Source organism: Oncorhynchus clarkii, chromosome 30 (genome assembly GCF_045791955.1).
Source record: "Oncorhynchus clarkii lewisi isolate Uvic-CL-2024 chromosome 30, UVic_Ocla_1.0, whole genome shotgun sequence".
Lineage (NCBI taxonomy): Eukaryota > Metazoa > Chordata > Actinopteri > Salmoniformes > Salmonidae > Oncorhynchus > Oncorhynchus clarkii.
This window is the reverse complement of record NC_092176.1, coordinates 38,624,058-38,647,565: the sequence shown is the minus strand read 5'-3', so window position 1 is coordinate 38,647,565 and position 23,508 is coordinate 38,624,058. Positions and strand designations below refer to the sequence as shown.

Here is a 23,508-nt window from a genome sequence, read left to right as displayed (position 1 = left end):
TTATAGTTTTTGGTCAAATTAACCCAGCTGTTGGAGGAAAGCCTTTTCTCTCAGGCATACCGTAACCTACCTTTCATTATGTAATAAAACCATTTCTACCTCTGTTAACCATGACAACAACGTTGGCCCCTGTTGTCACCCACCTGTTGGAGGAAAGCCTTTTCTCACAGTCGTACCCTAACCTACCATTCATTATGTAATGAGACCATCTCTTTTAACCATGACAACAACGTTGGCCCCTGTTGTCACCCACCTGTTGCAGGAAAGCCTTTTCTCACAGTCGTACCCTAACCTACCTTTCATTATGTAATGCAACCATCTCTGTTAACCCAGGCTTCATCCCAGCTTTCATTTGGGACACGACAAAGATTTCAGTTCAAATCCCTGTTTGCCACGTAGTATAGGGCGTTGCCGTCTCATAGCCAGCACCGTGGAGACTCATTGGCTGAGGCGATGCTTGAGAACTGACCATATGTATGTTGCTGTCACCTTTAGAGTGGAGGGGGCTGAAGGGACTGTACAGTATGTTATATTTACTGGGTAGAATGCACAACATTCAGACGCTACAAGGCTGAGGTAAAAGACAGCCAATACATCTTTCTATCTCTCACTCTCTCTGTAGTCATTTCTTTGTCTCTATTTGGTTTGTTTTTCTCAGATGTATCTTGGCTTCTCCCTCTCTCTGTAGTTTTCTTTGTCTCTACTGGGTTTGTTTTTCTCAGATGTATCTTGGCCTCTCCCTCTCTCTGTAGTTTTCTTCATCTCTACTGGGTTTGTTTTTCTCAGATGTATCTTGGCCTCTCCCTCTCTCTGTAGTTTTCTTCATCTCTACTGGGTTTGTTTTTCTCAGATGTATCTTGGCTTCTCCCTCTCTCTGTAGTTTTCTTTGTCTCTACTGGTTGTTTTTCTCAGATGTATCTTGGCCTCTCCCTCTCTCTGTAGTTTTCTTCGTCTCTACTGGGTTTGTTTTTCTCAGATGTATCTTGGCCTCTCCCTCTCTCTGTAGTTTTCTTCATCTATACTGGGTTTGTTTTTCTCAGATGTATCTTGGCCTCTCCCTCTCTCTGTAGTTTTCTTCGTCTCTACTGGTTGTTTCTCTCAGAAGTATCTTGGCTTCTCCCTCTCTCTGTAGTTTTCTTCGTCTCTACTGGGTTTGTTTCTCTCAGAAGTATCTTGGCCTCTCCCTCTCTCGTTCTCTCTGTATGTGGCATGTGTATTGTCTTCTTCTCTCTCCTAGTTGTTATCCCTAAACTGAACGAGACCTTGAAATGGATGTACATTGTTATTACAATGTTATGTTTGTATGTTTACGGTTTGAAGACAGTTTCTGCTCTGTGACAAGCTCATACACTTTCTTTAACCTCTACGGGATTCCCCCCCCCCCCCCCCCCCCCACGCGCGGGACGGTTGAGCTAATGTGCTCTAATGTGATTAGCATGAGGACCTTTCCAGGACATAGACGTGTCATAGACATAATTTAAGAAAGCTTAAATTATTGTTAATCTAACTGCACTCTCCAATTTACAGTAGCTATTACAGTGAAACATTACCATGTTATTGTTTGAGTGCACAAGAACAGAAAACTTCTAGCACGGCAACTGGTTTGATACATTAATCTCTGAAGGTAAATAATGTACTTACATTCAGTAATCTGGCTCTGATTTGTCATCCTGAGGGTCCCAGAGATAAAATGTAGCATGGTTTTGTTTTATAAAATCAATTTTTATATTCAAATGTAGGAACTGGGTTCTACAGTTTGAAAATGCATGTTTTTTTCGATATATTATCTTTTACCACATCTAATGTGTTATTTTCTCCTAAATTCATTTCACACTTCCACAAACTTCAAAACGTTTCCTTTCAAATGGTATCATGAATATGCATATCCTTGCTTCAGGTCCAGAGCTACAGGAAGTTAGATTTGGGTCCAAAAAAAAGGGTCCAATCCTGTTGTTTCTTCTCTCTCTCTCTCTCTCTCTCTCTCTCTCTCTCTCTCTCTCTCTCTCTCTCTGTCTCTCTCTTTCTTTCTCTCTCTCTCTCTCTCTCCCTCCCTCTCTCTCTCACTCTCTCTCTTTCTCTCTCCCTCTCTCTCTCTCTCTCTCTCTCTCTCTCTCTCTCTCTCTCTTTCTTTTCTCTCTCTCTCTCTCTCTCTCTCTCTCTCTCTCTCTCTCTCTCTCTCTCTCTCTCTCTCTCTCTCTCACTCTCTCTATCTCCCTCTCTCTCTCTCTCTCTCTCTCTCTCTCTCTCTCTCTCGCTCTCTCTCTCTCTCTGTCTCTCTCTCTCTATTTCTCCCTCTCTCTCTCTCTCTCTCTCTCTCTCTCTCTCTTTCTTCCTCCCTCCCTCTCTATCTCTCTCACTCTGCTTCTCTTCTCTCTTTCTCCCTCCCTCCCTCTCTGCCCCCCCCCCTCCTAGTTGTCTTCCCTCCACAGATCAAGCCCTATCTGACTGATAGCCATGTCCTCCTCCTCTCTTCTGTGGTGCCTGCTGGTGGTGTGTGTTCTGGCTGTGGTCCAGATCTATGCAGCAGAGGAACGTAAGGTCCTCAAGGTGTTCAACCTCAGAGCCAGCGACCTGAACAGCGGCTTGTTCCAGACCCCTGATGCCTACGTCAAGGTAAATCTCTCCTCACCTGAGTCACCTGTCCACCATGATAGCTGATGTGGTGCAAAATAGCCAGGTGCTAGTGCTATACATTAGTAGATTAGATGAGGTGAGTCACCCTTCCCCCTTTATACTATGAACATCTGTGGGGGTGGGGGCTTATACATCTAATCTAATGATGATAATGACGATAATGAAAATAATTGTAATAATGATGATGATAATGATAAGAATGATGACAAATCAAATCAATTAAAATTTTATTGGTCACATACACATGGTTAGCAGATTTTAATGAGAGTGTAGTGAAATGCTTGTGCTTCTAGTTCCGACCGTGCAGTAATAACTAACAAGTAATCTAACAATTTCAAGTGTAAGGGAATTAATAAGAATATGTACATATAAATATATGGATGAGCGATGGTCGTGCAGTATAGGCAAGAAGCAGTAGATGGTATAGAGTACAGTTTATACATATGAGTAATGTAGGGTATGTAAACATTATATAAAGTGGCATTGTTTAAAGTGGCTAGTGATATATTTATTACATCCAATTATTAATTATTAAAGTGGCTGGAGTTGAGTCAGTATGTTGGCAGCAGCCACTCAATGTTAGTGGTGGCTGTTTAACAGTCTGATGGCCTTGAGATAGAAGCTGTTTTTTAGTCTCTCGGTCCCAGCTTTGATGCACCTGTACTGACCTCGCCTTCTGGATGAAAGCGGGGTGAACAGGCAGTGGCTCGTGTGGTTGTCCTTGATGATATTTTTGGCCTTCCTGTGACATCGGGGGGTGTAGGTGTCCTGGAGGGCAGGTAGTTTGCCCCCGGTGATGCGTTGTGCAGACCTCACTACCCTCTGGAGAGTCTTACGGTTGTGGGCGGAGCAGTTGCCGTACCAGGCGGTGATACAGCCCGACAGGATGCTCATGATTGTGCATCTGTAAAAGTTTGTGAGTGTTTTCGGTGACAAGCCAAATTTCTTCAGCCTCCTGAGGTTGAAGAGGCACTCTTGCGGCTTCATCACCACGCTGTCTGTGTGGGTGAAACATTTCAGTTTGTCCGTGATGTGTACGCCGAGGGACTTAAAACTTTCAACCTTCTCCACTACTGTCCTGTCGATGTGGATAGGGGGGTGCTCCCGCTGCTGTTTCCTGAAGTCCACGATCATCTCCTTGGTTTTGTGGATGTTGAGTGTGAGGTTATTTTCCTGACACCACACTCCGAGGGCCCTCACCTCCTCCCTGTAGGCCGTCTCATCATTGTTGGTAATCAAGCCTACCACTGTAGTGTCGTCTGCAAACTTGGTGATTGAGTTGGAGGCGTGTATGGCCACGCAGTCGTGGGTGAACAGGGAGTACAGGAGAGGGCTCAGAACACACCCTTGTGGGGCCCCAGTGTTGAGGATCAGCAGGGTGGAGATGTTGTTTCCTACCCTCACCACCTTGGGGCGGCCTGTCAGAAAGTCCAGGGCCCAGTTGCACAGGACGGGGTCGAGACCCAGGGTCTCCAGCTTGATGACGAGTTTGTAGGGTACTATGGTGTTGAATGCCGAGCTGTAGTCGATGAACAGCATTCTCACGTAGGTATTCCTCTTGTCCAGATGGGTTAGGGCAGTGTGCAGTGTGGTTGAGATTGCATCGTCTGTGGACCTATTTGGGCGGTAAGCAAATTGGAGTGGGTCTAGGGTGTCAGGTAGGGTGGAGGTGATATGGTCCTTGACTAGTCTCTCAAAGCACTTCATGATGATGGAAGTGAGCGCTACAGGTCGATAGTCATTTAGCTCAGTTCCCATTGCTTTCTTGGGAACAGGAACAATGGTGGCCCTCTTGAAACATGTGGGAAAAGCAGACTGGGTTAAGGGTTGATTGAATGTCTGTAAACACACCAGCCAGCTGGTCTGCACATGCTCTGAGTACGCGGCTAGATATGCTATCTGGGCCGGCAGCCTTGCAAGGGTTAACATGTTTAAATGTTTTACTCACCTCGGCTGCAGTGAATGAGAGCCAGCAGGTTTTGGTAGTGGGCCGTGATACTGATAATAATGACGATACTGATTATGGTAATAATGAAAATTATAATTATAACACACATCATCATCATTATCATAATTTCCATAATCAGTAGTGTAATTATCATCATCACAGTCATCATTGCCATAATCAGTATTGTCATTATCGTCATCGTCATTATCGTCATTACCATAATCAGTATTGCCATTATTATCATTATTATCAGTATCATTATTCTCATCATCATCATCATCATTATTGTCATTATCATCACAAGTATCATTATGATTTAGGTGTTTATGGGCTCCGGCTACGGTGGGAAGACAGAGGTAAAGAACAACAACCATGACCCCTGGTGGAAGGAGGACTTCAACTTCTTCAACGCCATTGAGAACAACCCCATGAGGCTGGAGGTGTATGACAGTGACGTGCTCTTCGACGACCTGCTGGGGACCTGCGAGCGCTCCATCAAGATTGGAACTTGGCAACATCAATGTTTCCTGAAGAAGGGAGGGAGCCTGTACTACTCCTACACCCTAGAGCCCCTACAGTAGACACTGTACTACTCCTACACCCTAGAGCCCCTACAGTAGACCCTGTACTACTCCTACACCCTCGAGCCTCTACAGTAGACACTGTACTACTCCTACACCCTAGAACCCCTACAGTAGACCCTGTACTACACCTACACCCTAGAGCCCCTACAGTAGACACTGTACTACTCCTACACCCTAGAGCCCCTACAGTAGACACTGTACTACTCCTACACCCTAGAGCACCTACAGTAGACCCTGTACTACTCCTACACCCTAGAGCACCTACAGTAACCCCTGTACTACTCCTATACCCAAGAGCCCCTACAGTAGACACTGTACTACTCCTACACCCTAGAGCCTCTACAGTAGACCCTGTACTACTCCTACATTCTAGAGCCTCTACAGTAAACCCTGTACTACTCCTACACCCTAGACCATAGAGCCCAGTAGACCGTGTACTACCCCTACACCCTAGAGCCCCTACAGTAGACACTGTACTACTCCTACACCCTAGAGCCCCTACAGTAGACACTGTACTACTCCTACACCCTAGAGCACCTACAGTAAACCCTGTACTACTCCTATACCCAAGAGCCCCTACAGTAGACCCTGTACTACTCCTACACCCTAGAGCCTCTACAGTAGACCCTGTACTACTCCTACATTCTAGAGCCTCTACAGTAAACCCTGTACTACTCCTACACCCTAGACCATAGAGCCCAGTAGACCGTGTACTACCCCTACACCCTAAACGCCTACAGTACACCCTAGAGCTCATTAGACCCCTTCCACATAGTTAAAACAACATTTACTATTGATAGTCCTATATCCAGTAGAGGCCTCTTGTTATCTACAGCAACGTCTGGTCCCATGGTCTCTCTCATCTCATCTATATTTACAACAACGTCCCATTTCGGACCCCTCATCTGTTACATGGATTTCTAATTCTCCTCAAACTGAGCTGAAAAACCGTCCTCCCCCTGACCTCATCCTCAGGCTCATCATAACACACTAGATTCTAGAACATTGAGCAGTACAAAACTCCACCTCCACCTTACAGTTAGTGTATTGTAATTAGTGTCTACACTGATGTCTCTCTCTCAGTCTCCCACTTTGTGTATTTAACTGATTTGGGTATAAATCAGATCTCAGGGGATCAGGGACCATGCATGACAAACAGTTCACCAGATTTAAGACTGTCCATGCACCAGATTTAGGACTGTCCATGCACCAGATTTAGGACTGTCCATGCACCAGATTTAGGACTGTCCATGCACCAGATTTAAGACTGTCCATGCACCAGATTTAAGACTGTCCATGCACCAGATTTAAGACTGTCCATGCACCAGATTTAGCAACATACTGCTTATTTCCAGTAAACGTCATCATAAAACATGGGTTCTGTGTCTGTTTATCCCGTGAACTGCAGTAAAGAAGTTGACCTCTTGTCACTATGATTGTACTGTTATGCTCCATCTAGCTCTGTGTCTGATTGGCTCTGTCCAACTGTCACTTCCGTGCTCACTCTACCATGGCATCAATTAATAAAAACTAGATTCACTGCACAGGGCTTTCAGTCTCTCTCATATTTTTTTTAGTTGTGTTGAAATGAGGCTCACTTACATGAAGGTCTGTTAGAAAAGGAACACAATTCTTAGAGAGTAACACCAATAAAAGGAAGTGATTTAAAAGCTATATATGTGTGTTTTTACAGTTAGGACACAAATACCCGAGTCTTCCTGGTTCACTTTGGTTCTATTTTAGGGCAGTTGAAAAGTTTGAAAGCAAAGAAAATATATAGCATGTCCCCTGCAAAGAATGTTTATTTGGGGTTATGACAAAGTAAGAAAGCAGTAACAGTATAGAGCTAATTTAGGTATTTAATTAAGGAACCAGACCAGATGTACAGATACCAGACTCTTCTTGTGCTGTGAGGAAACATGTTTTAAATAAACGAAACAATGTTGGAACTAGGCGTACCAAACACATTTTAGGCCAGCTTGAACAATCACAGGTGTGGAACAACGTGTTGCCATGGTAATATGTCATGATGACACATGATACGTCACTCAGCTATTAGTCCCTGTTTGTGTTCCAAATGGCACCCTATTCCCTATGTAGGGCACTACCCACTCTATGGGCCCTGGTCAAAAGTAGTGCACTATATAGGGATGAAGGTCTTGTAAAGAACTAGTAACCTCCCCTTTATGGACACATTGGACTGGCTGTGTATGAAAACATTACTGGCTGTCAAATCCTTGCTTCCTCCCTCCTTGTTTCCTCAATCCATCTCAAATCGCTTCGGAGGAGAGGAGTGGATCCAAGGTCCCTCCCTTGGTTGTCATCCTCCAATGAGCTTTGAGAGGAATTGATAAAAAACAGGGAAGCAAGGATTTGACAGCTGGCAACGTTTTCCTCACTCTTTGAAGGCTGTGAATCTAGGAGTTTATTCAAAAGCCTGGTCTTCAGTTCATCACCATTAGAGGTTTATACTATTCGTAGGTGTTGCTGTTATTTGGCAACGCAGACTGTTATCTCATTGGTTGAGGCATTACTGAGAACAAGCCACCTGTGGAGTGTCATTGCATTTCTGTGTGGGGGGAGAGGGGGTGTATTGTGGATACACGGGTGAGGTGTTTACAAACAGTGAGAGGGCATAGGAAAAACCATCAGTGGTTGGTTTTCGAGACAGACAGACGCTCGTCCCCAGACTCTACAGAACACAGGTATTATGACCCTACCGAGAGTTTATTTTATAATGTATTAGATTTGAAAATGAACATAATGTAAAGAACTCATTGGGCAAAAACTGGTTGAATCAACGTTGTTTCCACGTTATGTCCTGATATATCAAGTCTTTCCTCTCTTCTTCTGACTTTTTCTATCTTTTCATTTGTTCCTCTTCTCTGTGAAGATGGTTAGTGTTTTCAGGTTTATATTTTCTCTTTTCTTTCATCTCCCCCTCTCTCTCTCTCTCTCTGCCTCTCTTCTCTCTTTCTTCCCCTCTCTCTCTCTGCCTCTCTTCTCTCTTTCTCCCCCTCCCTCTTTTTCTCTCTGCCTCTCTTCTCTCTTTCTACCCCTCCCGGTTTCTCTCTCGCACTCTCTCTCTGCCCCCCCCCCCCCCTTCTCTCCCCTAGTTATCTTCCCTCCACAGATCAAGCCCTATCTGACTGAGAGGCATGTCCTCCTCCTCTCTTCTGCAGTGCCTGCTGGTGGTGTGTGTTCTGGCTTGGGTCCAGATCTATACAGCAGAGGAACGTAAGGTCCCCAAGGTTTAAACCTCCGTGCCACTGACCTGCACAGCAGCCTGCTAGGGATCCCTGATGCCTACGTCGAGGTAAATCTCTCCTCACCTGAGTCACCTGTCCACCATGATAGCTGATGTGTGGTTGATCTGTCTGGCGCCATATGTCTGGGTGGTGGATAAGGTAATATCCCAACCACTTACCATGTATAGCCCTTTGAGCATCTGGAAAAAAAACTTTATATAAATCTATCATTATTTTATTATTGTTATTAAAGGGATAGTTCCCCCAAATGCATTGATTGCTGGCTTACCTTGTCAATAGACTGCTTACAGGACAAGGAAACAGTCAAGATAAAAATGGTTGTTGACCATGAAATATATTATGTGGTCTCTGGGTGACCCTCTGAGGTTAGGGGTCACCATGAATTTAAAAATAATAATTCACCTTAATTTAACCAGGTAGGCCAGTTGAGAACAAGTTCTCATTTACAACTGCGACCTGGCCAAGATAAAGCAAAGCAGTGGGACACAAACAACAACACAGAGTTACACATGGAATAAACAAACGTACAGTCAATAACACAATAGAAAAGTCTATATACAGTGTGTGCAAATGGCATAAGGAGGTAAGGCAATAAATAGGCCGTAGTAGCGAAGTAATTACAATTTAGCATATTAACACTGGAGTGATAGATGTGCAGAAGATGATGTGCAAGTAGAAATACTGGTGTGCAAAAGAGCAAAAAAAGGATATAAAAACAATATGGGGATGAGGTAGGTTGGATGGGCTATTTACAGATGGGCTGTGTACAGATGCAGCAATCGGTAAGTCTCCAACTTCAGCGATTTTTTTAAAAGCAGGACTTAGCTCCCTGATTCTCCTGAACCTTCGACCGGTGGCTGTAACTCAGCTAAAGGCCAGTCCAAATGATAAAATAATCTATGGTTCTCTAAGTCATTTTGTGATTTTGGTGAACTATCCCTTTAAGGTGTTAGTGCAGCTTTGCGGGGAGGACAGAGGTGAAGAATGACTGATCTGACCCCTGGTGGAAGGAGGACTTCAGCTTCTTCAACGCCTATGAGAACAACCCTGTGAGGTAGGAGGTGTAAGACAGCAACTCTACGACCTGCTGGGGACCTATGAGCGCTCCATCAAGAACGGAACTTGGCAGCATAGCTGCTTCCTGAAGAAGGGCGGGACACTGTACTACTCCTACACCCTAGATCCTCTATAGTAGACCATATACTACTCCTACACCCTAGAGCCCCTACAGTTGACCCTGTACTACTCCTACACCCTAGATCCTCTATAGTAGACCCTATACTACTCCTACACCATAGAGCCCCTACAGTTGACCCTGTACTACTCCTACACCATAGATCCTCTACAGTAGACCCTGTACTACTCCTACACCCTAGAGCCCCTACAGTTGACCCTGTACTACTCCTACACCATAGATCCTCTACAGTAGACCCTGTACTACTCCTACACCCTAGAGCCTCTACAGTAGATCCTGTAAAACTCCTACACCCTAGAGACCCTACAGTAGACCCTGTACTACTCCTACACCCTAGATACTCTACAGTAGACCCTGTACTACACCTACACTCTAGAGCCTCTACAGTAGATCCTGTAAAACTCCTACACCCTAGAGACCCTACAGTAGACCCTGTACTACTCCTACACCCTAGAGACCCTACAGTAGACCCTGAACTACTCCTACACCCTAGAGACTCTACAGTAGACCCTGTACTACTCCTACACCCTAGAGCCTCTACAGTAGACCCTGTACTACTCCTACACCCTAGAGCCTCTACAGTAGATCCTGTAAAACTCCTACACCCTAGAGACCCTACAGTAGACCCTGTACTACTCCTACACCCTAGATACTCTACAGTAGACCCTGTACTACACCTACAGTCTAGAGCCTCTACAGTAGATCCTGTAAAACTCCTACACCCTAGAGACCCTACAGTAGACCCTGTACTACTCCTACACCCTAGAGACTCTACAGTAGACCCTGTACTACTCCTACACCCTAGAGCCTCTACAGTAGACCCTGTACTACTCCTACACCCTAGAGCATCTACAGTAGACCCTGTACTACTCCTACACACTCCGTTGTCCACAGAGCGGAATGGTGGGCTGTCAAGCTCCTGCCTATTCCTTTCTTTAATTATTTGAATACTTTTTGAATATTTGATGAGGGGTGTTGGCGTCAACCATAGTACCATAGACCATAGACCATAGACCATAGTCTCTCAATGGAGAGTGAGATGCTAGCCTCATGAATATGCATCGTCCTCACTCTGCTCTCATGGTCCTCCCTTTAGACATCAATAAAACAACAGTATTTCAGCATAATGGTCTCAGTTTAGACATCAATAAAACAACTGTATTTCAGTATAATGGTCTCAGTTTAGACATCAATAAAACAACTGTATTTCAGTATAATGCTCTCACTTTAGACATCAATAAAACAACTGTATTTTAGTATAATGCTCTCACTTTAGACATCAATAAAACAACTGTATTTCAGTATAATGCTCTCACTTTAGACATTAATAAAACAACTGTATTTCAGCATAATGGTCACAGTTTAGACTTTCAATAAAACAACTGTATTTCAGAATAATGGTCACAGTTTAGACATCAATAAAACAACTGTATTTCAGCATAATGGTCACAGTTTAGACATCAGTAAAACAACTGTATTTCAGCATAATGGTCACAGTTTAGACATCAATAAAACAACTGTATTTCAGCATAATGGTCACAGTTTAGACTTTCAATAAAACAACTGTATTTCAGCATAATGGTCACAGTTTAGACATCAATAAAACAACTGTATTTCAGCATAATGGTCACAGTTTAGACATCAGTAAAACAACTGTATTTCAGCATAATGGTCACAGTTTAGACATCAATAAAACAACTGTATTTCAGCATAATGGTCACAGTTTGGTGTTAAGGTTTCCTCCTAATATTTGTCTGTGATAAAAGTGCATTTGTTCCTTTTGTTCCTTGCTGTAATGTATGTCACAAGTTGGTCAAATATACAGTTTTTACTTTACATTTGTATATTAGTGTAACGGATGTGAAACGGCTAGCTTAGTTAGCGGTGCACGCTAAATAGCGTTTCAATCGGTGACGTCACTTGCTCTGAGACCTTGAAGTAGTAGTTCCCCTTGCTTTTGTGGAGCGATGGGTAACGATGCTTCGTGGGTGACTGTTGTTGATGTGTGCAGAAGGTCCCTGGTTCGCACCCAGGTATGGGCGAGGGGACGGTCTAAAGTTATACTGTTACATTAGCAGGAATTGGATAGCCTAAAATAATGGAAATATAGTTGCTATATATATATTGGCAGGAATTGGTTTGCCTACAAATGATTATAGATAGTTTTGACTAAAAGGGAGTAGGAATTGGTTTGCCTACATGAGAGGAGACAGTTGAAGGTAATTCCAGACTGTTCCTGCCTGTGGTTGGTAATAGGGCGGGTTGAGTATAGAGGTGAAGTGACAGACCAGTGGTTGAGTAGACTTGTGTCTGTTGGGAAAAGTAAGTTGGGTCAATAGACTGAATTGTATGTGTGTATTATGGGTTCATTTAGAAGATGCTGATCCAGCGGGGAAAAATATAACTTACTCACCCACACGTAAACACACCTAAGAGGTGTAAAAAGTATTCATATCAACTGTTTAGTGGTCCCTTTGAGGATCAATTGATAAAGATAAGGTTAAAGCACTTTATGTCTGTTTAAAGGGTCTGGGAAACAACGTCTCAGACAAATATCATCGCCAAGTTAATCATCAACTTCGTAAAAAAAATTAAATCAAGCTAGGAAAAAACCACAAGGAGCAGATAAACTGACCCCTTCCTCAACCCCCACCACAGCCTCAACCCCCACCACAGCCTCAACCCCCACCACAGCCTCAACCCCCACCACAGCCTCAACCCCCTCACCACAGCCTCAACCCCCACCACAGCCTCAACCCCCACCACAGCCTCAACTCCCACCACAGCCTCAACCCCCACCACAGCCTCAACCCCCACCACAGCCTCAACCCCCACCACAGCCTCAACCCCCACCACAGCCTCAACCCCAACCACAGCCTCAACCCCCACCATACCCTCAACCCCCACTACATCCTCAACCCCCACCACAGCCTCAACCCCAACCACAGCCTCAACCCCCACCATACCCTCAACCCCCACCATACCCTCAACCCCCACCACAGCCTCAACCCCCACCATAGCCTCAACCCCCACCACAGCCTCAACCCCCACCACAGCCTCAACCCCCACCACAGCCTCAACCCCCACAATACCCTCAACCCCCACCACAGCCTCAACCCCCACCATACCCTCAACCCCCACCACAGCCTCAACCCCCACCACAGCCTCAACTCCCACCACAGCCTCAACCCCCACCACAGCCTCAACCCCCACCACAGACTCAACCCCCACCACAGCCTCAACCCCCACCACAGACTCAACCCCCACCACAGCCTCAACCCCCACCACAGTCTCAACCCCCACCACAGCCTCAACCCCCACCACAGCCTCAACCCCCACCATACCCTCAACTCTCACCACAGCCTCAACCCCCACCACAGCCTCAACTCCCTACACAGCCTCAACCCCCACCACAGCCTCAACTCCCACCACAGCCTCAACCCCCACCACAGCCTCAACCCCCTACACAGCCTCAACCCCCACCACAGCCTCAACTCCCACCACAGCCTCAACCCAAAACCACAGCCTCAACTCCCACCATACCCTCAACTCCCACCACAGCCTCAACTCCCACCACAGCCTCAACTCCCACCACAGCCTCAACCCAAAACCACAGCCTCAACCCCCACCACAGCCTCAACTCCCACCACAGCCTCAACCCCCACCACAGCCTCAACCCCCACCACAGCCTCAACCCCCACCACAGCCTCAACCCCCACCACAGCCTCAACCCCCACCACAGCCTCAACCCCCACCACAGCCTCAACTCCCACCACAGCCTCAACCCCCACCACAGCCTCAACCCCCACCACAGCCTCAACCCCCACCACAGCCTCAACCCCCACCACAGCCTCAACCCCAACCACAGCCTCAACCCCCACCATACCCTTGACCCCCACTACATCCTCAACCCCCACCACAGCCTCAACCCCAACCACAGCCTCAACCCCCACCATACCCTCAACCCCCACCATACCCTCAACCCCCACCACAGCCTCAACCCCCACCATAGCCTCAACCCCCACCACAGCCTCAACCCCCACCACAGCCTCAACCCCCACCACAGCCTCAACCCCACCACAGCCTCAACCCCCACCATACCCTCAACCCCCACCACAGCCTCAACCCCCACCATACCCTCAACCCCCACCACAGCCTCAACCCCCACCACAGCCTCAACTCCCACCACAGCCTCAACCCCCACCACAGCCTCAACCCCCACCACAGACTCAACCCCAACCACAGCCTCAACCCCCACCACAGACTCAACCCCCACCACAGCCTCAACCCCCACCACAGCCTCAACCCCCACCACAGCCTCAACCCCCACCACAGCCTCAACCCCCACCATACCCTCAACTCTCACCACAGCCTCAACCCCCACCACAGCCTCAACGCCCTACACAGCCTCAACCCCCACCACAGCCTCAACTCCCACCACAGCCTCAACCCCCACCACAGCCTCAACCCCCTACACAGCCTCAACCCCCACCACAGCCTCAACTCCCACCACAGCCTCAACCCAAAACCACAGCCTCAACTCCCACCATGCCCTCAACTCCCACCACAGCCTCAACTCCCACCACAGCCTCAACTCCCACCACAGCCTCAACCCAAAACCACAGCCTCAACCCCCACCACAGCCTCAACTCCCACCACAGCCTCAACCCCCACCACAGGCTCAACCCCCTACACAACCTCAACCCCCACCACAGACTCAACCCCCACCACAGGCTCAACTCCCTACACAGGCTCAACCCCCACCACAGCCTCAACCCCCACCATACCCTCAACTCCCACCACAGGCTCAACCCCCACCACAGCCTCAACCCCACCACAGCCTCAACCCCCACCACAGCCTCAACCCCCACCACAGGCTCAACCCCAACCACAGGCTCAACCCCCACCACAGGCTCAACCCCAACCACAGCCTCAACCCCCACCACAGGCGCAACCCCAACCACAGCCTCAACCCGACCACAGGCTCAACCCCAACCACAGCCTCAACCCCCACCACAGCCTCAACTCCCACCACAGCCTCAACTCCCACCACAGCCTCAACCCCCACCACGAGCTCAACCCCAACCACAGCCTCAACCCCCACCACAGGCTCAACCCCAACCACAGCCTCAACCCGACCACAGGCTCAACCCCAACCACAGCCTCAACCCCCACCACAGCCTCAACTCCCACCACAGCCTCAACTCCCACCACAGCCTCAACCCCCACCACGAGCTCAACCCCAACCACAGCCTCAACCCCAACCACAGCCTCAACCCCCACCACAGGCTCAACCCCAACCACAGACTCAACCCCATCATACCCTAAACCCCCACCACAGCCTCAACCCCCACCACAGGCTCAACCCCAACCACAGCCTCAACCCCCACCACAGGCTCAACCCCAACCACAGCCTCAACCCCCACCACAGCCTCAACTCCCACCACAGCCTCAACTCCCACCACAGCCTCAACTCCCACCACAGCCTCAACCCCACCACAGCCTCAACCCCCACCACAGTCTCAACCCCCACCACAGCCTCAACCCCCAAGATCTAAGATCCTGTAGAACAGACAGACAGACAGACAGACAGACAGACAGACAGACAGACAGACGTTTGTGTGTAGCGCCACAGAGAGAGGAGACAGGGGTATGTTCTGTAGTCAGTGGATATTGTCACTGTGGGAGTGGCTCATATTATAATACCTTAATTAGCTCTGTAGTCTTCTGTACTTCTTTAATACAAAACGTGTATTAATTAGATCTTGGAATATTAACCACAAGTGGACTCGCTGCATTCAAAGTGATTGAGGATAAAACCAAGAGGTTTTACAACTCATCTGGTTGATAGAGCCCTGGGATAAAGCTTCTATTGAAGCCAGAGACAGTGTTTGTATGTGGCGCCACAGAGTGAGTGATATAACTGTAGTGTGTAAAGGCTTTGTCCCACATTACACCCTATTCACTTTATAGTGAACTACTTTTGACCAGTAGTGCTCTATATAGGGAATAGGGTGCCATTTGGGACTCAAACATTGTCACTGTAGGAGTGGTCCTTATAATACCACTCTGACTGAAGCAGTGGGCTGTGTGGCGCCTGTTGTCTCCTGCAGATAGTGATCAATGGTATTACTGATGAATTACAGATTCTATGCAGTACTGTTTACCATGTCCACCCTTAGCAATGTCCTCTCCCTTACCTAACTGTTTATTCACTGGGCTGGCCTTTTGACATTATCTGGAATAGAATTTGTTCAATCAGCATTTCAAATAGTATCAGAATTTGTTGTCACACCTTATAGGCTTCCATATGTCTCTTGGTAATATAAAGTGTGTTCTCATTGGTTGTGTCATCACTAAGTAGTCCTACATACCATCTGTGGGTCATCATACAAACCTGGGTGGGGGGAGGGGGGGGCTGAGATCTTTATAAACAGCTAGATGGCACAGTAAGGACCATCAGCAGTTGGGTGACTAGAGAAGACAGACGTACAGCTCAAGAATATCCAGGTAAGACATTATCTGTTGTTCTGGTGCTGTTCTACTACCTCTCTCTCTCTCTCTCTCTTCCTTCATTGATCTCTTAATTCTGAAAATATGTCCTGATCTTTAACCTACATTTGAATGTCTGTAGTGTTATTTTCAAGTTCTTATGGACATCTTCCCCTCCTCTCCTCTTCTATCTCCTCTCTCTCAGACAGTGTACCATGGCCTCTCTCTCTCTGTCCCTGGGACTGCTGGTGCTATGCACCCTGGCTCTTGTACACTGTGACCTGGATGACAGCCATGTCAGGGTGTGGGGCCTTAGTGCCTCCAACCTGAAAGGAGACTTCCTCTCCCAGCCAGACCCCTACGTCAAGGTGAATTTATTCATTTATTTATTCTTTATTTAACCCAAACAGTCAGTTAATAAATCATTCTTATTTACTACAACAAACTGTCAGGTGGGGAGATAAAACAGAAGTACAGTGATGTTACAGACAGGACAGACATAACACAGAAGGACAGAGACACAGCAATAATCAAACAGTAAACAGTAGACAGTCAGCTGTCATTTGTTTGGTTATCAAGTAGCCTACAGTGATGTTACAGACAGGACAGACATCATAACACAGAAGGACAGAGACACAGCAATAATCAAACAGTAAACAGTAGACAGTCAGCTGTCATTTGTTTGGTTATCAAGTAGCCTACAGTGATGTTACAGACAGGACAGACATCATAACACAGAAGGACAGAGACACAGCAATAATCAAACAGTAAACAGTAGACAGTCAGCTGTCATTTGTTTGGATATCAAGTAGCCTACAGTGATTGCACGGCCAGGCAACAGGGAGTACAGGAAGGGAATGAACACTCCTGAGGTGCCCCTGTGTTTAGGACCATTGTGGAGGATGTGTTGTTACCTACCCTTACCATTAAAGATCATTTAGTATTAGAAGCACAATAACAATAAAAAAAACGACAACATTCTCTTCCTTAGGTGTGGTGCGGCCCAGCCTTCGGTGGCATGACCAGCATTCTGAAGAACCAGGCCAACCCCACCTGGCCCGGCGAGTTCAACTTCCTAGACATCATCCACAAGTCTGTCCTGAAGCTGGAGGTGAGTTTCCCCCATTACTATGCAGGGCGCTTTGAGCACTGGAAAAGCACTATGTAAATCCCATCAATTATTATTATTGTGATGATGATGATGATGATGATGATGATGATGAAGAGGGACAGGAAGAGAAAGAGATTATTTACCTTTATTTAACCAGGCAAGTCAGTTAAGAACAAATTCTTAATGGAGGAGGAGAAAGAGGAAGAGGAGGATGATGATGATTTTGATTATTACGAATTTGATAGTTATGATTATTATTAATTATTACTATTGTTTTTGTTATTTTTATAATAATGTAATTATTATTAGGTGTGGGATCAGGACGCCGGGCCAGATAACCGCCTGGGAACCTGCACCACCACTGTCTACCCAGGAACACACACTGAGACCTGCCACCTGAAGAAAGGCACCGTCTACTACACCTACAGCTACAAGAAGGAACAGGAGCAATAGAATGATGATTAGATTGTAACCTATGACCTTTGTGACCTCGTGTCTGATTGGTTCTCTCACCCTGTCACCCATTTATTCTCTTCCTTATAACATCAATTAAAAACGTGCTTCATGGCAAGATGTTCTCAGTCTGGTTTTATCATGTTTCTGAATTATTTTCTGATTTCTCAGAAGATGTCTTAGATTGGTCCGTAGAATATTAAAAGTGATAAATCAATATTTCTACTAATTTTTGATTTTATCTAAAATATTTTTACCATTTGACATTTACCTTTTACAGTAGACCATTATTGTGCTTAAACCTGAGTTGAATATAACTTTCTGTTATTCTAAGGTTTGGCCTTCATTCATAATCAGCGGATCAGATGAATACAAAACTTTTGACAGTACGGTACATCACAAAACCCTTTACAGTTTAGAGACATTACTGAGAACCCTATACAGTTTAGAGACATTACTGAGAACCCTATACAGTTTAGAGACATTACTGAGAACCCTATACAGTTTAGAGACATTACTGAGAACCCTATACAGTTTAGAGACATTACTGAGAACCCTATACAGTTTAGAGACATTACTGAGAACCCTATACAGTTTAGAGACATTACTGAGAACCCTATACAGTTTAGAGACATTACTGAGAACCCTATACAGTTTAGAGACATTACTGAGAACCCTATACAGTTTAAAGACATTACTGAGAACCCTATACAGTTTAGAGACATTACTGAGAACCCTATACAGTTTAGAGACATTACTGAGAACCCTATACAGTTTGGTTAAGAGACATCACTGAGAACTATATAAGGTTTGGTTTAGAGACATTACTGAGAACTATATAAGGTTTGGTTTAGAGACATTACTGAGAACTATATAAGGTTTGGTTAAGAGACATTACTGAGAACCCTATACAGTTTAGAGACATTACTGAGAACACTATACAGTTTAGAGACATTACTGAGAACCCTATACAGTTTGGTTAAGAGACATTACTGAGAACCCTATACAGTTTAGAGACATTACTGAGAACCCTATACAGTTTAGAGACATTACTGAGAACCCTATACAGTTTGGTTAAGAGACATTACTGAGAACCCTATACAGTTTAGAGACATTACTGAGAACCCTATACAGTTTGGTTAAGAGACATTACTGAGAACCCTATACAGTTTAGAGACATTACTGAGAACCCTATACAGTTTAGAGACATTACTGAGAACCCTATACAGTTTGGTTAAGAGACATCACTGAGAACTACATAAGGTTTGGTTTAGAGACATTACTGAGAACTATATAAGGTTTGGTTTAGAGACATTACTGAGAACTATATAAGGTTTGGTTTAGAGACATCACTGAGAACTATATAAGGTTTGGTTTAGAGACATCACTGAGAACTATATAAGGTTTGGTTTAGAGACATCACTGAGAACTATATAAGGTTTGGTTTAGAGACATCACTGAGAACTATATAAGGTTTGGTTTAGAGACATCACTGAGAACTATATAAGGTTTGGTTTAGAGACATCACTGAGAACTATATAAGGTTTGGTTTAGAGACATCACTGAGAACTATATAAGGTTTGGTTTAGAGACATTACTGAGAACTATATAAGGTTTGGTTTAGAGACATCACTGAGAACTATATAAGGTTTGGTTTAGAGACATCACTGAGAACTATATAAGGTTTGGTTTAGAGACATCACTGAGAACTATATAAGGTTTGGTTTAGAGACATCACTGAGAACTATATAAGGTTTGGTTTAGAGACATCACTGAGAACGGATCAGCTGTGGGTCTCCATTGCCTCTTGTTGAATGTGTACGGGGGTTGGTACAGTATTTGTACTGGGGGTAGGTACAGTATTTATACAGGGGGTTGGTACAGTATTTGTACAGGGGGTTGGTACAGTATTTATACAGGGGGTTGGTACAGTATTTATACAGGGGGTTGGTACAGTATTTATACGGGGGGGTTGGTACAGTATTTATATGGGGGGTTGGTACAGTATTTATACGGGGGTTGGTACAGTATTTATATGGGGGGTTGGTACAGTATTTATACGGGGGGTTGGTACAGTATTTATACAGGGGGTTGGTACAGTATTTATACGGGGGGTTGGTACAGTATTTATACGGGGGGTTGGTACAGTATTTATACGGGGGGTTGGTACAGTATTTACACGGGGGTTGGTACAGTATTTGTACTGGGGGTTGTTAATGACGGTGTGCCTGGGTGAGGTCCTTATGAAGGGGAACATTTCCCCATGATGATAATTAGGTCCTAATGTTATATTACAATAAGTTATCTTTATGATCCAACCTGGGATGACATGCTGGGAAGCTGCAGCAACACCATCAGCAAGTGAACCCACAACATCGTCAGGGAGCCCACCGATATTCTTACATATACCCCCCAGATTCATTCAGTCCTGAGTCTGCACAACTCTGCCAGGACCTAGGATCAAGAGAGACGCTCAAGTGTTTTAGTACTATATCTCTTGACACAATGATGAAAATAATCATGGCCTCTAAACCTTCAAGCTGCATACTGGACCCTATTCCAACTAAACTACTGAAAGAGCTGCTTCCTGTGCTTGGCCCTCCTATGTTGAACATAATAAACGGCTCTCTATCCACCGGATGTGTACCAAACTCACTAAAAGTGGCAGTAATAAAGCCTCTCTTGAAAAAGCCAAACCTTGACCCAGAAAATATAAAAAACTATCAGCCTATATCGAATCTTCCATTCCTCTCAAAAATTTTAGAAAAGGCTGTTGCGCAACAACTCACTGCCTTCCTGAAGACAAACAATGTATACGAAATGCTTCAGTCTGGTTTTAGACCCCATCATAGCACTGAGACAACACTTGTGAAGGTGGTAAATGACATTTTAATGGCATCGGACCGAGGCTCTGCATCTGTCCTCGTGCTCCTAGACCTTAGTGCTGCTTTTGATACCATCGATCACCACATTCTTTTGGAGAGATTGGAAACCCAAATTGGTCTACACGGACAAGTTCTGGCCTGGTTTAGATCTTATCTGTCGGAAAGATATCAGTTTGTCTCTGTGAATGGTTTGTCCTCTGACAAATCAACTGTAAATTTCGGTGTTCCTCAAGGTTCCGTTTTAGGACCACTATTGTTTTCACTATATATTTTACCTCTTGGGGATGTTATTCGAAAACATAATGTTAACTTTCACTGCTATGCGGATGACACACAGCTGTACATTTCAATGAAACATGGTGAAGCCCCAAAATTGCCCTTGCTAGAAGAATGTGTATCAGACATAAGGAAGTGGATGGCTGCAAACTTTCTACTTTTAAACTCGGACAAAACAGAGATGCTTGTTCTAGGTCCCAAGAAACAAAGAGATCTTCTGTTGAATCTGACAATTAATCTTAATGGTTGTACAGTCGTCTCAAATAAAACTGTGAAGGACCTCGGCGTTACTCTGGACCCTGATCTCTCTTTTGATGAACATATCAAGAATATTTCAAGGACAGCTTTTTTTCCCCATCTTCGTAACATTGTAAATCAGTAAGTTTTTGTCCAAAAATGATGCAGAAAAGCTAATCCATGCTTTTGTCACTTCTAGATTAGACTACTGCAATGCTCTACTTTCCGGCTACCCGGATAAAGCACTAAATATACTTCAGTTAGTGCTAAATACGGCTGTTAGAATCCTGACTACAACCAAAACATTTGATCATATTACTCCAGTGCTAGCCTCTCTACACTGGCTTCCTGTCAAAGCAAGGGCTGATTTCAAGGTTTTACTGCTAACCTACAAAGCATTACATGGGCTTGCTCCTACCTATCTCTCTGATTTGGTCCTGCCGTACATACCTACACGTACGCTACGGTCACAAGACGCAGGCCTCCTAATTGTCCCTAGAATTTCTAAGCAAACAGCTGGAGGCAGGGCTTTCTCCTATAGAGCTCCATTTTTATGGAACGGTCTGCCTACCCATGTCAGAGACGCAAACTCGGTCTCAACCTTTAAGTCTCTACTGAAGACTCATCTCTTCAGTGGGTCATATGATTGAGTTTAGTCTGGCCCAGGAGTGGGCGGGTGAACGGAAAGGCTCTGGAGCAACGAACCGCCCTTGCTGTCTCTGCCTGGCCGGTTCCCCTCTTTCCACTGGGATTCTCTGCCTCTAACCCTATTACAGGGGCTGAGTCACTGGCTTACTGGGGCTCTCTCATGCCGTCCCTGGAGGGGGTGTGTCACCTGAGTGGGTTGATTCACTGATGTGGTCATCCTGTCTGGGCAGGACTCTAGTCTGTCGTAAGGACTGACCCCCTCCTGGACAGGACGCTAGTCTGTCATAAGGACTGACCCCCTCCTGGACAGGACGCTAGTCTGTCGCAAGGCCTGACCCCCTCCTGGACAGGACGCTAGTCTGTCGTAAGGCCTGACCCCCTCCTGGACAGGACAATAGTCTGTCGTAAGGCCTGACCCCCTCCTGGACAGGACGCTAGTCTGTCGTAAGGACTGACCCCCTCCTGGACAGGACGCTAGTCTGTCGTAAGGACTGACCACCTCCTGGACAGGACGCTAGTCTGTCGTAAGGCCTGACCCCCTCCTGGACAGGACTCTAGTCTGTCGTAAGGCCTGACCCCCAATACATCTTCTTAATGCTGAGGGCCAAGCAGAGAGGCTTCAGGCACCATGTTTTTAGAATCTTTGTTTGGTGTGACTCGACCAGGGATAGATCCACCCCACCCTTCCTATCTCAGGGTGGACACTCTAACTCAGGCTCACTGATTTGCTGATACTTCTACAGTGACTGTCATAGTAGCAGTTTAGTTTAGTTTATTAGGATCCTCATTAGCTACTGCGCATGCAGCTGCTACTCTTACTGGGGTCCACCTAAAACAAATACATGACAAAGAACAGTAATAGACAAGAACAGCATAAGATATTACATCAAATTCAAAATACAAAAATCCAATAAGATTTATGCATAGGAAAGTCAACCAAGAGACAAGAAAAATACTATTTGCGTGTGGCGCCACAGAGAGAAGAGACAGTATGTTCTGTAGTCAGTGTATATTGTCGCTGTAGGAGTGATGGATATTATAACACCTTAATTAGCTCTGTAGTCTTCTGTACTTCTTTAATACAAAAAGTGTATTAATTAGATCTTGGAATATTAACCACAAGTGGATTCACTTCATTCAAAATGATTGAAGATAAAACCAAGAGGTTTTACAACTCATCTGGTTGATAGAGCCCTGGGATAAAGCTTATATTGAGGCCAGAGACATTGTTTGAATGTGGCGCCACAGAGTGAGTGATATAACTGTAGTGTGTAAAGGCTTTGTCCCACATTACACCCTATTCACTTTATAGTGAACTACTTTTGACCAGTAAGTACTCTATATAGGGAATAGGGTGCCATTTGGGACTCAAACATTGTCACTATAGGAGTGGTCCTTATAATACCACTCTGACTGAAGCAGTGGGCTGTGTGGCGCCTGTTGTCTCCTGCAGATAGTGATCAATGGTATTACTGATGAATTACAGATTCTATGCAGTACTATTTACCATGTCCACCCTTAGCAATGTCCTGTCCCTTACCTAATTGTTTATTCACTGGGCTGGCCTTTTGACATTATCTGGAATACAATTTGTTCAATCAGCATTTCAAATAGTATCAGAATTTGTTGTCACACCTAATAGGCTTCCATATGTCTCTTGGTAATATAGGGTGTGTTCTCATTGGATAAGCAGTCCTACATACCACCTGGGGTGAGATCTTTATAAACAGCTAGATGGCACAGTAAGGACCATCAGCAGTTGGGTGACTAGAGAAG

The 23,508-nt window shown here is 45.4% G+C and overlaps 2 protein-coding genes and 2 pseudogenes across 3 annotated transcripts; all 4 read left to right on the top strand.

Moving 5' to 3' along the window:
* Positions 1-486: 486 nt before the first annotated feature.
* On the top strand, positions 487-5,619 carry LOC139389906 (perforin-1-like). Of its 2 annotated transcripts, XM_071136939.1 has the most exons (4): positions 487-576; positions 2,413-2,613; positions 4,903-5,153; positions 5,544-5,619. In XM_071136939.1, the coding sequence occupies exons 2-4, from the start codon at positions 2,455-2,457 to the stop codon at positions 5,551-5,553; spliced, it is 420 nt and encodes a 139-aa protein (XP_070993040.1). In that variant the 5' UTR covers positions 487-576; positions 2,413-2,454; the 3' UTR covers positions 5,554-5,619. The 2 variants fall into 2 exon arrangements, with proteins under 2 accessions (XP_070993040.1, XP_070993039.1); XM_071136938.1 differs by lacking the exon at positions 5,544-5,619 and having other exon boundaries at positions 4,903-5,222.
* Positions 5,620-9,190: 3,571 nt separating this feature from the next.
* Positions 9,191-13,522, top strand: LOC139389545 (uncharacterized; annotated as a pseudogene).
* A 194-nt stretch (positions 13,523-13,716) lies between these two features.
* Positions 13,717-15,766, top strand: LOC139389544 (uncharacterized; annotated as a pseudogene).
* Positions 15,767-16,337: 571 nt separating this feature from the next.
* Positions 16,338-17,686, top strand: LOC139389543 (perforin-1-like). The gene is made up of 3 exons (XM_071136361.1): positions 16,338-16,490; positions 17,114-17,233; positions 17,543-17,686. Exons 1-3 carry the CDS (start codon positions 16,338-16,340, stop codon positions 17,684-17,686), a joined length of 417 nt encoding a protein of 138 aa, XP_070992462.1.
* Positions 17,687-23,508: the final 5,822 nt, after the last annotated feature.

What these genes read in the sequence shown, in the direction of transcription:
- LOC139389906 (XM_071136939.1), top strand. Translation starts at nt 2,455, where the DNA reads ATGTCCTCCTCCTCTCTTCTGTGGTGCCTGCTGGTGGTGTGTGTTCTG. An exon ending in CCCCTGATGCCTACGTCAAG is followed by an intron (nt 2,614 to 4,902) that starts GTAAATCTCTCC and finishes ATTATGATTTAG; the next exon opens with GTGTTTATGGGCTCCGGCTA.
- LOC139389543 (XM_071136361.1), top strand. Translation starts at nt 16,338, where the DNA reads ATGGCCTCTCTCTCTCTGTCCCTGGGACTGCTGGTGCTATGCACCCTG. An exon ending in AGCCAGACCCCTACGTCAAG is followed by an intron (nt 16,491 to 17,113) that starts GTGAATTTATTC and finishes TCTCTTCCTTAG; the next exon opens with GTGTGGTGCGGCCCAGCCTT. An exon ending in AGTCTGTCCTGAAGCTGGAG is followed by an intron (nt 17,234 to 17,542) that starts GTGAGTTTCCCC and finishes AATTATTATTAG; the next exon opens with GTGTGGGATCAGGACGCCGG.